The sequence below is a fragment of the Mycteria americana genome, chromosome 7 (assembly GCF_035582795.1).
Source record: "Mycteria americana isolate JAX WOST 10 ecotype Jacksonville Zoo and Gardens chromosome 7, USCA_MyAme_1.0, whole genome shotgun sequence".
In the NCBI taxonomy this organism is placed as follows: domain Eukaryota; kingdom Metazoa; phylum Chordata; class Aves; order Ciconiiformes; family Ciconiidae; genus Mycteria; species Mycteria americana.
Genome location: NC_134371.1, coordinates 50,843,476 through 50,859,019, shown reverse-complemented (window position 1 = coordinate 50,859,019; position 15,544 = coordinate 50,843,476). Strand labels below are relative to the sequence as shown.

General features: G+C 39.1%; 1 protein-coding gene across 3 annotated transcripts in view; it reads left to right on the top strand.

Annotated features, from left to right (window-relative positions):
• The first annotated feature begins 6,535 nt into the window (after window positions 1-6,535).
• FNBP1L (formin binding protein 1 like) overlaps window positions 6,536-15,544 on the top strand; it is a 59,940-nt gene continuing 50,931 nt past the window's right edge. Inside the window, exon 1 of one of the 3 annotated variants that reach the window (XM_075508347.1) lies at window positions 6,536-6,800. In XM_075508347.1, the coding sequence (XP_075364462.1) occupies window positions 6,777-6,800 (24 nt within the window). In that variant the 5' untranslated portion in view covers window positions 6,536-6,776. The remainder of the gene's footprint in view (window positions 6,801-15,544) is intronic. The other 2 variants (XM_075508344.1, XM_075508345.1) reach the window with 2 other exon arrangements.

Sequence of the window (15,544 nt, the reverse complement as noted above, 5' to 3'; positions counted from 1 at the left end):
CAATCAAGGGATCGTTGGCCTTCTCAGTTTCAAATTAATGTAACTCATACCTTATTCAATGAAATACGATCTGATTGATTACAGCAGAAACAGGTTGGTATTATGTTATACTGCTTGTTCTTTCGCGTGCCAGCAGGTGGCTGTCAAGTTCAGGAAATGGGTTTCAGCTGGATGTGTTGAAACTACTGAAAACCTCTTAACTGAACCTTACAGTCCATGGTGATAATTCATGAACCAGTTTTAAATTAAAATTCCTTTAATGAGATTAAACAGTAACCCAGGATACTGGTTATGTTCAAATGTTAAGGCAGATTTTGCACAACTGCATATATATTTGTGTTTCTAATCATAATTCAATGTCAGTTGATAGTAAAATATTTTAACAAGTCTGAAAATGGGTGGTGCTGATCCGTAGTTACACATTCATCCACTATTCATTTTTCTACAGCTTGAATTAGTACCATGACAGACTCTCCATCTTTCAATATTGATACAGTATGTCAGTCCGTACACTCTGCTCGAAAGCTGCTAGCTAATCGATGCAGATAACCAAAGACTTGAATAGTAACTGCTATTATCTCAAAACTAATAATCCTTATGCCTGTAGATAATATGGTAATGAAAAATTTTTACTGTCAGAATTCACCATAGCTATACCTAACTCTGCATATTAGATACAGCTCAATGTCCTTTTAATGTAAGGAAATGTGCATGGATGGGGTTGGTGGGAGAATGGAGACATAGGTTAGGTGAACTGGAGATACCAGAAACTAAGGTAACAAAGCCCTCACGTTTCTGGTTATGTTTTGATATAATTCTGGAAGTATATGCAATGAAAGCAAGTGGATTTCTAGTATTCAAGCAGGTAATGCAAGCATTAAAGTATTGAAAATCATACATTGAGATCATGATTTATGGGTATTCCCTGATACTTTGTAATTGTCCAGCCTCCAGCTTGGGATGCAGTTGTATGTTGTCAAAAGGAAATGCTAAGTTATCATGTGATAGTCTGTCTTCACTGGAAAAAAGCAAATTCCTGTGAAATAAGAGGCTCTTTGTACTTAGAATATTGCTAGTTGATGCTGATTGACACCATATTTCCTCTGCTACATATGGCATGGAAAGATGTGCTCTTGGCTATAGTGCAAGCAAGAAGAGTGAACACAGGATATTTCATAAAAGCAGATGGAAGTTCTCATTTTTGTCCTATTTATAGCTGGTGTAAGTAGTGTCTCTTCAGTTCTGTTATCCAGTCACTGGTGATGTCTTTCTGTTTTGCTTGCTGAGATGAGAGAAAAAGAAGAAACATACCTTTCTTCTGCTATATAAAATGCATTTCAGTACAGACTGGAAAAGATGGAGGCGGGCTACAGTTCTTCCCACAAAAAGTCAGAGAGAGGAGAAAAATTAGAATTGGGTCACCCTAAGCAGTGGTTGAGGCTGCACTAATAAGTGCAGTTTTCCTTCTGCCTTGAAGCAGAGGTGGTGTGGTCTAACTAATGCAGTTTCCTGCTAAATTTCTGCTTAAAAAAAAAATCAGTACTCAGAGTAAAACTGTAAGTTTATTTTGCCTAATAGTTGAAATAGGAACCCAGTGGAAGTAAGCCTCTAGTCAGATGCACAGCTACAAACTCTTTGCATACTGCTGGTTACGGTTAAATAACCAGCCTCTGGGAGACAGAGGAAGTCTGGAGAACTCAGCACAAGTTGAAGTGTCAAGACACCTATTCTTTTGTCTCAGAGTATTTCCTGAGCATTCCCATAAAGTAATGATTATCCACTCACCACACAAGTGTTATGAACATTAATATTTTTAAAAATTAGAGCACTTAGACTGCTGGTGATGGGGGAAATACATGTGTAAAGGTGGGGGGGAGCTAAATTCCTTTGGTTTTCAAGGGAAAAGAGATAATACTTAGGGTTTTTGCAACACTTCATTTTCTTTGTGGAGTAAAAATCCAATTTTAATATGACAAAGAGACTGCTGGCTAGCAGAGAAAAGGATTAATGGCACCTCACACTGAGAAAGAGATATTTGGAAGTAATTTGTTTGGTCCTGCTGATTTTTGTTGCAATGGAAAGCTAAGCTGCCTCTCTCTTTAGAAAGTGTGCCCACAGGGAGTGCCAGACAGCTTTTCTGCCACTCCAAATTAATCATGCACATTGTTGTTCTGCCAAGATAATATCCTTGGGTACACTTGTAAACTCAAGTAGATTCTGTTGAGAAGTGAACAGAATTAACAAAATATATAACTATTGTAATAACTGGAATGATGTGGATTCAGTCTAAAAATAAATTCAAGCAGTTTTCTTTTAAAGCCTGCATTAATTAGTCAATGATGGGGAAAACAGCTAACTATAACAATAAATTTTCTAAGCTAAAAATAAGTGGTCATCATCTTCCAGAAAATGCTAATGGTTTACAAGGATACTAGAACAATGCAATTTATCATGAAGCCTTTGCTGCGTGTGTAAATTAGTTAAATGTCTTTAATGTATCCTTAAGTCCTTTTAGTGATACACCACACACCCCTCCCCCCAAGACTAATGTTTTTCAGGATGTGACTAGAAGAATAAAAATCTGTGGGGTAATGTTTGTTTGATTACTTCTAGGCCTAGGGCCAGTTGCAATCCCCGATAACGGAAACAATGTCAAAATTCTAAATGATTAATTATAACTTTTCCCGCAATATCCTGCGGAGACGCAGTAGACTCTTTCCCTCACCTTACAGCTAGGTCATTTCACATCCTGAAGTGCTAAACTGGAGGAGAGCATAGCTCAGCATATAGATGGGAATCTCCTAAAGCAAGAGTGTTCTCAAGCAGGGGAAGAACCTAATGACTGATGTCAGACTTCTCACTAAGCTGAAATGGTAAGTGTTATGCTGCTAAGACTTCTGTTTTATTTTTAATGAGTTAAAATTTGATTTGATCACATAGTCTTAATTAATGTTTATGAATTCCAGGTTCTGTGATAACTTATCTAAGTGCTTTTTGTCTTTTAACTTACAATCAATTACCTTTGTAGTTTATCATTGTAATGAACTATGATATGATCTTTACTGATGAAGAGGTGGCTCCTAGTTTAAGTAAAGGTGAAATGCACATCTCCATATGCATACCTGATACATATTATGTACTTCTGTTTTTGGAAGAAGTACAGGTTGAAAGCAAACTAAAAATCAGAAACCAATCTTGAAAACAGTTGTGTCCATTATTTCAATTCAAACACTAATAAAGCCACTGAAATCTGTTGGCAAGAAGTAGGCTTTGCACTTGAATGAAACTATATAAAAGGCATTATGAAGGTTTTTATCCTATATCACACAGAGTTTAAAAGTTTACATTGTTTTTTTATGTTTTAAAATAATAATATGTCCAGATTAGATTAAGAAATACTTAACTACCTTTCCAGGAATATTGGAAGCAATCATTCCTCCATTTCCTTGTAGCGTGTATTATGTTGTCCAACTCTCCCCAGTCTGTTTCATTTACTTCACCTGAAGAGGCAATGGCTATCAGCAGTGTCTCAGATAATTGTGAACTGTATCCTTTGAGTCAGATTTTGTGCTAATTCTCTAGGGGTGTTTCTGCGTTGCACAATGAAGGTCCAATATGTGAATGAACTGATACAGCTAAACGGCTCATCATGCTTTCATGCAGAAATACTAGGTTGGGTCCCAGAAACAGTATGTTAATGTCTACAGCTTCTGGCCTAATCAACCTTCATTCCCAAGTCTAATTGTTAACCTCTGAACATGAATAATTAGCCAGACTGCCCTAATATAACAATACAGTTTCCTATTCCAGTGCTAGCTTGTTCAAAGCCTTGTTCAGTAAATATCTCTTGATTGCTCCTTTTTATAGTGTGCATACACTCTTAAAAGGTAGGTAGGTATAGGCCAGAGGATGCTGTGGTAGCACCTGTCCTATTTTACACAGTATTTCAGAGCAGCCTCTCAACCTGTTCTGGAGGTTGTGAAGTTACCCAGAATCTGCAACATTGTCCAGCTCCTAACGCTTGCTTTACCCTAGGGCTTGTTAAAGATGTTTTTTGAAGAGACCTGCATGGAAAAAAGGAATCCTGTTTTTCCTGGGAAAACCTCTCATTAGCTAGATTTAGGCTTTTTAAGCATTACTGAGAAGCTAAGTATTGTATTTAGGTACCTATGATATGGGCTGCAGTTTCCTTCTCCTAAAATGGCTAGAGATCACCATAAAACATTCCATTTTGTTACATTGCTCTGAATTGAAAACAAATCCTGACATGTTGAGAATGTTGGCCTTGCACATTTTGCAGAAATAGGAGTAATTAGTTAATTCTTAAATTGCAGTTAAGTAAAAGAACCTGAGGGTTCAGGTATCAATCAACTATCCACAAATATAAATACACATATAAATATATATATATTACGCTTTGAAACTCTCTTGATGTATGTTTCATGCAATGAAAGGCCAGCATTTCAAATTTGAGTGCCAGATAAGTACCTGACTTTCAAAGCTTCTGGATCCATAGATCCAGAATTTAGGATCCATTTTCCAGTAGATTAATTTTCAGTACTCCATTGGGGCTTATAAGGTTGAAAATTTTAACGCAAAAGTTATTTTTTAGGATTCATTTTTAGATATCTAAGCTGAAACAATTGGAAAGATGAGTTTTCCTGAAATGATCAGAAAATGAAAAATCCTGGTTCTCCTGAAGCCAGCAGCAAATTTCTAATTCAATTAAATGGTCAGGACTCTCACCCCCAGTGTTTAAAGGTTCAGTGTACATTTGTTTCTCAAAATTATGCTTTTTAAAAAAAATGTGCCAAATCAGGCATCCAAAACCAAAGGTGCCCAGATTGTTGGGTGCATTTATAAACCTTGGTTAGGACACAGTGGAATATGGATTCTACTTAATGCACGATTAAAGATTTTGAAATCCCTCTTTCTAAAGTTATTATATATGCAGCAAGTTATAGCATAGGTGTTAATTTAAAAGAGATATATTAAAAAGCATATAAAATGAGCACATTCTTTTAATTTTTACTTAATTATGTTTTGAACCAGGTTATCTCATTGTATCATCTTATTATATTTTTTTGAAGAATCGTAAAAAGGTGTGTGGTGAACTGGTAGCTAAGCAAAAAGTTGATTGAAGTTTACAGTGTTTAATAGAAATTATTTTTTCCTGATCCTGAAAGGCATACAAATTGAGCAAATTCAAATATATATTTATTCATTGTTTTTATAATTTATTTATTTCTGCTTCATTACCCAAATCCTCAACATGTATTCTGCTTGGTGAATATTTTCAGTAATGTATGCAACCTACAAACTGAGTTAGTGTGTCAAGAGTTCAACTGAAGTGTGCCCAAGTGTGGAATTTAATCTTCGGAGTCTAAAATTTGGGGGTTATATGACCACCAGCTTGCTAAAACATACATGTAGGCCACCACAGCATGTGGCACATTTATTCATCTTGTGGATCCCCACAGACCAAAAGCATTTCTGGTGTAATGTGATTAGCTTAAACATTTCACTCCAGAAGTTACATTGTTGATCTGTGGCCTCATCTGCTTATTTTGATAAATTCTGATGTTAATATTATTCTAATACAGTAATTTCATATTGATCTAGAAGAACTTGCATTTTCCTTTCATATGGAAAATAGGACTAAACCTAAATTAAAGCGTGATGCAAAGGAACATTACCTGAAAAGTGACTTGGAAACGAAAAAATAATTGAAGTAATTTTTGTTTCACGATATAGAGACTTGAAACAGCAGTATTTTCACTGAGTTTTTATTGCAGTCTATAAAAAAGACTTTAAGTAAAAATGAAAGGAAAATCAAGAAATTGATGCCTTAAGAGGGGAATTTAATTCGAGTGGCTTTCAAAGCCTTTGCTTTCTACTAGTAGCTTCGTAACAGACACTTCGTTGAAAAAAATCATCTTTGACAAGGATTTAACACCCCTGCTTTTCCGGTTGCCGAGGAAACTTCCTGTTATAATAATTCAACGATATAATTCATCCAACTACTCCATCAAAAATAGGTTCTTTTTCCTCAGATGTCAGCCTCGCATTTCCTAACTTCTCAATTTACGACTGACTTACACACCTGTGGGGTTAAAAAAACCCATAAAATCCTTCCCTGTTTATTTCTTCCTCGCCATCGTGCCAGGTGAGGAGGGTGCGAGACGCCGCCGGTGCGCTGCCAGGCAGGGCTCCCGCCTCTCTCCCGGGCGTGAGTCAGCGCTTTCCCGGGGGGAGGCCAGGAGGCGTCGCAGCCGGGCGGGATACAAAGACCCGCGGCCTCGTTGCCGCCTCCCGCCAGACGCCCCCTACCCCCCCTCGTTAATGAGTAACGACGCAGCCGGCAACAGGAGCCGCTTCACACCGTGACACCCCTCCGCCCGTTGGGGGCTCCGGGGTGCGTGTGGCGCCGCGGGAGGGAGGCCGGGCGCGGACCGCGCCGCCGAGCCTCCCTTGGGAGGTCCTCCCGGTCGGCGCCCGGCCTCCCTCCCGCGGCGCGGCTGCCTCACCCCGTCCCGTCCCCCCGCCGCCTGAGCCGGGCCCGCCCCTCTCCCAGTCTCCTCCGCGGCTCCCCCCCTCCCCGAGCCAGGCGGAGCAGGAGCTGGGAGCGACGTCGTTTCTTGCCGCCGCCGCCTCTCGCCTCTCCCCTGTGACCGAGGGCACCGGTGCTGCCCGGCGGGACCCCTTCTCCGGCCGCCGTCCGACTCCTGATCCCCGCCGTCGCCTCTGCTGGAGCCGGCACTGTCCGTGGAGCAGCCATGAGCTGGGGCACGGAGCTGTGGGTGAGTCCCGGCTCGCCTCTCATTGTGTCTGGGATTCGCCGCCTTCCCTTGTCTGCTGAGGCGGCTTCCCCGGGGGAGGCGCGGAGCGGCCGGAGCTGAGGCGGCCGCCGAGGCGCTTTGTTCGGCGCTGGGGCGGCGGGCACGGGGCAGGGGGGGCCTGGGGGGGGGCGAGGCGCTGGAAGCGGCGGAGGGAGGTGGCGTAAGCGTTGGGGAAGGGGGAGCCGAGGAGGGGCTGGAGGGGCGGGCGCTCGGCGGGGGCGGTGGGTCGGGGAGCGCCTCGTCCGGGGTGCGGGTGCGCGCGCGCCGCCTCGCGCGGCTATGGCGCTCACCGCGGCGGGGGGGCACGCGGCGCCTCGCCTTCCACCGTCCGCCCGGTAACGGTCGCAGCGGGTCGGGCTTCTTTGTGTGCGCCCCCCGCTCCCCCCCCCCGCCTTCCTCTGAGGCGAAAGGAGGGGAGGGCTCTCGGTGCGAGGCGGCTGGGGCCGGCGGCGTGCTTGGGGGGTGGCGTGGGGCGGGGTCCCGGCGCGGCTCGGGCTCGGGCAGTGGCCGCGGCCCGCACTGGGCACCCTCTGGGCGGCGGTGCCGGGCGGTCGCAGGGCTGCTCGTCTCCCGGAAACCACCGGACTGCTCTGACGAGTAAAGCGTTTGAGCTGTCGCCCCTAATTGGAAGCAGCTATTATATAGCTTTGTCTTTAAAAGTACCCCAGAACATTGGCTAATACTGTATTGTATTTTTTTAAATACGGAGAATTGGCAGCAAGGAGACAGACAGTGTCTGTGCGCCTGTGTCTGCGTTGCGTTAGATCTTTTCTTAAACCCCCACTCCTCTTCCGAAGGTTTTTTGGCTGTGCCGAGGGCAGTAAAGAAGGGGCTTTTCCTGGTGGAATCTGCCCGAGTGAAGCACAGCGATGTCTGCTCGCAGGCAGTTGTGAGATGTTTTATTTTCTCTATCAGATTTCCTACTGTTGCTGCTATAACTGGAGCTGACACTGATCGTGGGAAAGCTTAAGCAAAAAAAATTATAGTACCAAGGAGGGTTTAACGTCGCCGTTTTAAATGCTGGCCGCCTTTCGTTTATTTGCTTTTAAAGATCAAAGACTGTGAAGCACAGACACTTGCACTCAGAAAAAAATTTACAGAAAGCTAAACATTGCAACTTGAAGTCTATTCAAGAACTCTTAACTTGGACCTAGCATTATACTTTTTTTTTTTTTTAATTTGAAGTTGAATTAAATTCCTTTATCAGTATTTTCTAGTACAGGGCTGTTAGTCTCTGGAGGAGCAAAGATCTGCTCAGCACTGAGACAACTAGTTGCCCGAGTGAGCTGGGGAGTCAAAGGCAGGCTGTGGCATTGCAGTCAGAGTGTGTGGGTGGGGTATAGGATTGGGCCAGCGAAGCTCCTGAAGCCACCTGAATAAGTCGTGTCTGGCTATGCAAAATGAAGGTGTAATAGCATTGCATCAAGCGTACTACGTGGAAAAGCCTGATTTAAAGATATTTAGGGTTTACTTTAGTGTTTTGTACCGTACCTTGTACTTAACTAGGATTTATAGGCATGATGAGAATTCGGATAAAATGCACTTGTTAAGTGCTGACAGCACTGCTGTAACAAAACTGAAATATAAAACTGTTGTAATATTAACAGGACTAAGGAGTAAGTAAAAGTCATGATTTGTATTGGCAGCACAAGTGTGTCTTTGTAGCTCATGCTTGTATATACTTCAGATGAGAGGTTGTAGGTCAGTGTTTGGGGGGGGGTTGCGTTTTAGGACAGCACTGAATTTTCTTCTGTAAGCACTTAAGTATGTATTGCTTTAGAAAACAGAGTTTTGGCTTACTCATCTCTGTTCATTTTGGCAGCCTCTTAATTTTAGATTCTTTGTTCAGCTTGTAAATGACAGTTAAGGTTTTGTGGTCTATCTTGTATTCCGTTTTGTAAGAAGGTGTTTATCTTCCTTATGTGCTTAAGGAATATATACAAAAAGGTGGATTTTGACCTCAGACTTCCTTTTAATGACAGGTATTTTATTCACGGTGTCATGAAACTAGCTGAATTTTGTCTAGACCGCCTATATGTTGTTTCCTAAGTCACTAATTCTTATGTGTTAGTTTGAAGAAATAATGCCAGAATTTAAGCTAGAACTTTTACTGCAACGCTTTTATTTCAGCAAAATTTAATACACTTTTTGCTTGATATCAGGAGATACCTGCAACTCTAATGAGGTAACTATGCAGAAAATGGTCTGTTTGTAACTATACAACTAGACTCTGACAATACAAGTTTTTACATTAAAGTGTGCCTTTTAAGTGAGTTTTTTTCTGCTGAATCTAATCATACTTTTCAAAAAATATCTATTAGGGTTATAAAGCAAACTGTTTTCTTAGTTGGAAAAATATTCAATGCTTCCCTTACTGATTGAGAAGAGTATTGAACGTTTAATTGTTTTAACAACTTGTGTGGTGCAAATAAAGCTATTTTTCTTTTAAATCTGGTACAAAATTAAATTCATTAAAAATTAGCTTAAATCTAGGTTAAAAACACAAGGAAAAACAGTATTTGTGGAGCTTCAAAGACAGGGCTCTGAACAAGGAGTAAATAAACTATTAGATGTGTTTGTGTTCTACTGTAGCTTTTCCTTCATCGTTCCCATTGCTAGCATCAGCGCAGCTTCAGAAGGCAGCCCAAGTCACGCTGCGTTCGCTAATGGCAGCAGGGCACTAGTCTCCAGCTGCAGAGCGAGGTATTCTGCACAGGTTTTCTGGAGACATCGTTGAGCCTAAAGCTCTCCCTCATTAGTGCTTGCACCTGTGGTCATAAAGTGGAATTTTTCAGGATTGAGACTGGTATCTAGGTGATAGTTTTTCAGAACATTTGAAAATATGTATGTAGGCTTTGCTGATTCACTGAGGGAAATTTGATTATTTTGTATCAGGTGTTTTAATATCTCCTTAACCCTGCCTTCTCAAATTTCATCTCTTCATGCTGATTATTGATATTTTATGCTGATTCACAGTTCTGATTTTTTTTTTTTCCCTGGAGTCTTTATGCTATTTCTGGTAAAGTAAAAAGTGTGCATGGATGAATTTAGAGACAAATAAGGAGCCAGAAGAAAAATTAGGGAATTAGGAAGGTAATTCATGTCTGGTATTTATGTGGTACTTATTTAATATGGCTGTTCTGGTATTGAAATGATGCATATGCTACTCTTTATTTCTGAAGTGATTATATCTGGGGACATGACAAGGGAAAGGTTTTCTTTGATGGACCAGTATTTTCTAATTCTTTAAATTCTGTAGCTGCTATTTCTGTTTGTGGATTATGGGGCTTTTTGGTTTTCAGGCAACCATTTTTATAAGTACACTGCCATTCTCTGAAGCGGATGTGCATTGGCCAAAACATGTATGTGTTGAGTAGGCTGAAGTAGTTAGAGGCACTTTGTGCTTTCAATATGTCTTGGCCGAACAGCATGCTCCCTGTTGCGTTACTGCTTCCAATTATGAATGTATTTCCTTTGATAGCATTGTATGAAATAATGCAAATTAATAATAATAAAATAAATGTTGATTCATTTAAGCCATCCTGTCATTAGAACTGTTTCATTCTACAACGTTTTCTACCCTGTGTGAAATGTGCTCCCCTTTTATGCTTTTTTATCACAACAAAATTTTTCATCAATTTTGAAACTATTATTCCACAAATAGTTTTATTCTCATTAATGCATTTATCTTTGTGGTCACTCTGCAGCATATTCTTTATGGTATGTCCCCACAAAAACTAAGATACTTCAGTGAACTGCCTTGCATGATAATATTCTCTTAATGCTTAGAACAGAGTAGTGAGAACTGGGAAGTCCAGTCTTCTGGGAAGTCCAGTCTTCTGTAAACCCAGTGAAATAATATTTTCTGAGAATTTGGCTGTTGTGTGCTACATTTTCCTATCTGTAATATTTAACTTTTTCTTAGGTAATACTTGTAAAGCAATAATTGTCTGACGAAGGGGGGCACATAATTGCAAAGCAGCATTGCTGCACTTCATTAGTAATAGAAAATTGCTGCTGTTTATTTAGATACACTTTTCAGAGTTTTAATTTATTTTAAGATGCTTTTTTCAAATGCAGCACGCTTATGTTCACCTCATGAGCAGGAATAGGGTTTACACATTGAAGTCGTGGGCAGACTTGCATGCTTTGCTTATAAGGTGTCTCTGTCTGATTTCTATCAAACTGTACTGCAATATCCAAGGCAAGAATAGATGAATGGAAGTAAAATTGTTTTTTTTAGTAACTTGAAATATTTGGAAATAAAAATGATGGATTCTGATATGTTAAAGAATCTACTCAGCATGAACATCTGTTCAGTGTGTATGTTTCTGTACATCTGGAGTTCTTTTTGTGATGGGCATAAAGTGTACAAATAACATTAACATAGAATATTTAACAAAATGTATCTGGTTATTGTCATCTTGGGTTTTTGTTCAGTTAAATTGAATATGTAGTGTATTTGCTATGACGCTAAAGGTTCACTGAGCTTTGGAGACTGGAGGATGGTTGATAATGAAGTTGGTGGCTTAATGAGTGGAGGCAAGTGAAACTCTGTGTGATTGGCACTCTGAATTGGCTTCCTTGGAAATTAATTAAAGAGTTTGTGCTCTTTAAAAAAATCAGGAAGGATGTTTTTCAACTTCTGATGCACATTCTGTCTTTCAAACCGCTGTGAACCCCTTCTTCTGCCAACTGCTATTAAGAGTTTGAATACCATTTCAGAACATTTTCAGTCTGTAAAACCAGTCTAGCCATCTGTTTCTCACCTCTTGATAAATATTTAAAGTAGAAGTTTTGCTGAGGGCTTTTGTGCTAAGATTTTATGATAAAAAAAAAAAAGGCTATAGAAGATTTAATGATACTATTGTTGTGAGCTCCTTGGGGCCAGAAGCACACCATCTTTTATAATTAAGAAACCACTGGCACTGTAGAATACTATTTTAGAAATGAGTTACATTTGACCAAAGAAAGATCAAAGTATATTTGGTGATGTGCTCTTTTTAATCGTTCCTTAAACAAAATTCATTCTGTGCCTAAACTCATATTTTATTTACAAAAATATTAACTACTTTTCAGTTGCATCAGTTGTTTTTCAAAAGCTGTTAAAAAATTTCTTATGCTTTTGATGCCTGTTTCAGACATTGTTTCCTTCTTGTTTTAGAATTATATATTCTCTTTTTGTAGAAGATGATGAATAGTGTGGCAATGTTGTGTAATCTTAAAAGTTGCCAAGTTTAATTATATGGAAAACATCCACAGAATGTAAATATGAAAAAGGTGACTTCAAAAAGTAGCTAAGTATTATGTAGCATATTTCTGTTGTAATAATTTCTCATATTTTTGTTCACTAGATTATAAAAATTGATTATTTTTTTCTTTTTAGATAAAAGTTTTTTTCAAAGCAGTTTGAGAAACCTTTCTCTACAATTAGTATGACTGTGGTTATGTAGTCACTAGCACTGCTAATACTAGTAAATTGTTTTTTTTAAACAGTTAAAAAAACATTGAAAGTAATTCTAAATATAAAACCGTATCCCATGTGGAAATTCTTCTGTGCTTTTGAATCTTAATCTTTGTAAACTTCTTTTCCAGTGTGCTAACATATACTGTGTTAACAGCAGTATTCTATTTAATACATAGATGTTTGTGAGATGAAACCTGGATGTTTTTTTCCCAGATTTCTTCTTCAACTTAACCCAAAGATTGCAAGCAGTGCTCTGTATGGATTCTCTTTTCATTCAGTATTCTTGCTGTTGTGGTCTGCAAATGTGTGCAAGGAATGTGTCTTGTGGCTAAAGTATGAAATTACAGAGTTTTCCAGATGCATGGGATGGCCATACATTTCCTCTGTCATGGGTAAGATACTGGATAAAATGCTTAACCTCTGTGAGGTTACAGTCTTTGACAAGGAGTATTGTGCAACTTACCTCATGAAGACCTCTGAGATTTCCAAATAGAAAGTTATGTAAGGATCAAGCACTTGATTATTGAACGTGTAGTTACTTCAGGCTCCAGAATGAAAACAATTGTATCGAGTTGTAGTTAGAAATAATGTTTGTCCGTATTTTTCCAGCAATTGTTTGGTTCATAAACATCTGACCTTTTTACTGACTTTTCCAGGAAGGGGTGAGTCATTGTCTTGAGACTTTATCAGTTTGGTTTTGATGTTGAACATAATTTAATTTAAGAATGCATACATGTTTGTGTCCTTGAGTATCTGTTTAAAAGTATTTTTTCAGTTTTGAAAACTGTTTATCACCTGATGTCTATCAAAATGGCATCTGTTTTTATTTATGGCCCCACTTGTGTATGTACTTGGAAATGTATATGCTCTTCAAGGAAGTTTGTACAAACATACACAGGACTTTACTAATCTGGAAATGCTGAATGCTGGAAAAATATTTCTGCCTTTTTAAAAAATGTAGGTAGTATCCTTATTCATAATACAAAATCTGAGAGTTGCCTGTATCAAGATTCTAAATGCTACAGCTGGCAGTTTGATTTCCTGAGTGAGAATAGCAGGAGGTTGTTTGAGATTGCAAGATCTTTTTATCTCAGCCAAACAGAGGATTTCTTTAAAGAGTGTATCTGTCAAAAATAATGATCCTTTGGAACGGCAAATCCATCAGAACTTGGGATGGAGAAAAGCATGAGTAGAGAAAAGTCTGTTGTCAATGTGTTCAGGTTTCTGTTCTTGGTGAGAGGTGTCCAAGTAGGTATGATTTGTGCTTTCAACAGTTTGCAAGTGAATACTGGAAGACAGAAGGTTTGTGTTAATGCTTGTGTAGAGTTGTTACTGATGCTATAGACATACTGAAATAAGTCTAAAGTGTCTAAAAGTTCATTTGTGTATTTAAATTAGTTCTTATACTGGATTGGTCTGGGTGAGACCCTCTATTATTAATACAGTAGTTAAATACTTCAGTCCTTCCATTTGCAGAGCACTTTTTTAGCATGCTCGGTAAAGCCAGTAGTTGGGTAATGCAGGTTTTGGTTTGTGGTGTGGTTTTTTTGGTGTTTGTTGTTTGGTTTTGGTTTTTTTTTTTAATGGAGGGGAAGTTCTTTTAACACATTTCAGATGAAATTTTCATTGTTTGTAGCACACGTGCATACTTTTTCAGCAACTTGAATTCTTTTCAGTAGAAAAATAATTCCCCAACGTCCAGCTATGTTCAACTTTTTCCTTGTGTTGGTGAACAAATTGTTCAGTGAAAGCTGAGATTCCAATCAGCTTGTTTCATTTTGCCCCTAGTGAGTTTACGTACCCCAGTCCCAGTGCTGTCTTGGCAGAAAGTTTAGAGGTTCGTCTTCGGATGCATGTCAGTGCTTCAGCTGGATGGGAGGAGAAGGGAAAAAAAAAAGTATTACACTAATGAAAACCTTCTGGTTTTCATTAAAATGCTGACCCTCTACACTGACTTTGTTTACAGAATTATCTGCAATAAATTTGTTAGTCTGGGTTGCTGGTTTTTTCTCCACAAGTTCTATTAGAAGGGGAGAGTGGCAGCAGTATTGTGTTTCCTCCTAGGTGACAAGAATAAGAAAGGGCTTGATTTCAGGTGTATTTATTTTTCTGTTAATTTCAATAGTATTGAAATTTGAAATAGTTACATGTGAGATTCAATAACTTTTCCTTCATTTTTTTCTTTAGTCAGAACTCTGCTTCTGTTTTGTCATTTACAATAAAAGGGCATTAGACTGCTAAAACTGCTTTCTGGCATTGTGGTTTGTATGTTTGTACATAGTTTTTTTACTTTTTACATCTTTCAAAGGAAAAGTGGAGTCTTACAGTGAGCTAAAAAGCTAATATTGCAAGACCTGAATTTTTCTTGGGCTTTACTGTGGAACTCTTGAGTCGTCTTGGGCAAGTAAACTTATTTTTCCCCTCTGTTAGTTGGGTTGTAAAATTGGAATAAAGTTTGGGGTTTTTTAAATCAAATTAATATTGTAACAATACCTGCATTTGTAGAATACTTCAACATTCTTTAATGTGTAAGTGCAAAGCAATACAGTGTTTTAAAAAGTTAGAAGCAAAACACAAAAAGCAGCAATTTCTAGTAACTCATCCTGATTCTCTTTGATCAGACTGTCTACTTGAAGTAACCATTTAAAACTCTTCACTTGAAAAGGTAAAACCTGCTGTGTACTAACAAGAAAGTTGACCATTTTATCACAGTATCTATTAGTGTAATGCTTATGCTTAGCAAGTATTTGTTTAGGAGGCAGGTACCCTGCAGATCACTTCTCATCAGCTGGTACACAAGAAATAGTACAACGTGCTTTTTTGTAGTTCTATATTAAGTAAACAATATTTTTTCAGCATTGTGCAATGAAATGACATCTACTTGATTTGAGTTTGGAGTGTTATTTAAGTACTGAAGAACTTCTGAAATATGACAGCAATTGCACTGGAGAGTTGAGAGGCAGTCTTGGGGGAACCAGATGTGAGTGAGGGTGATGAAGGTGGGTGTGCCTTTTGGATCTTTATCTGCTTTGTAAATTCTGTGGAAAGACAGCCTTTGATTGCTGGATTCGTTGTCATTCATGATGGGTGCCCAACTCAAGTGGATGTGAAAACCTCACTTTGTAAATTCTGGTTGGCAGAGTAATTGAGGGGTTTTTCTCTGAATGTGGGGTATGCTGCTTGTACACTTCGTTTTTCCCCTAGATGCTTCATTTCTTTCAAAGAAGGTAAATAATGT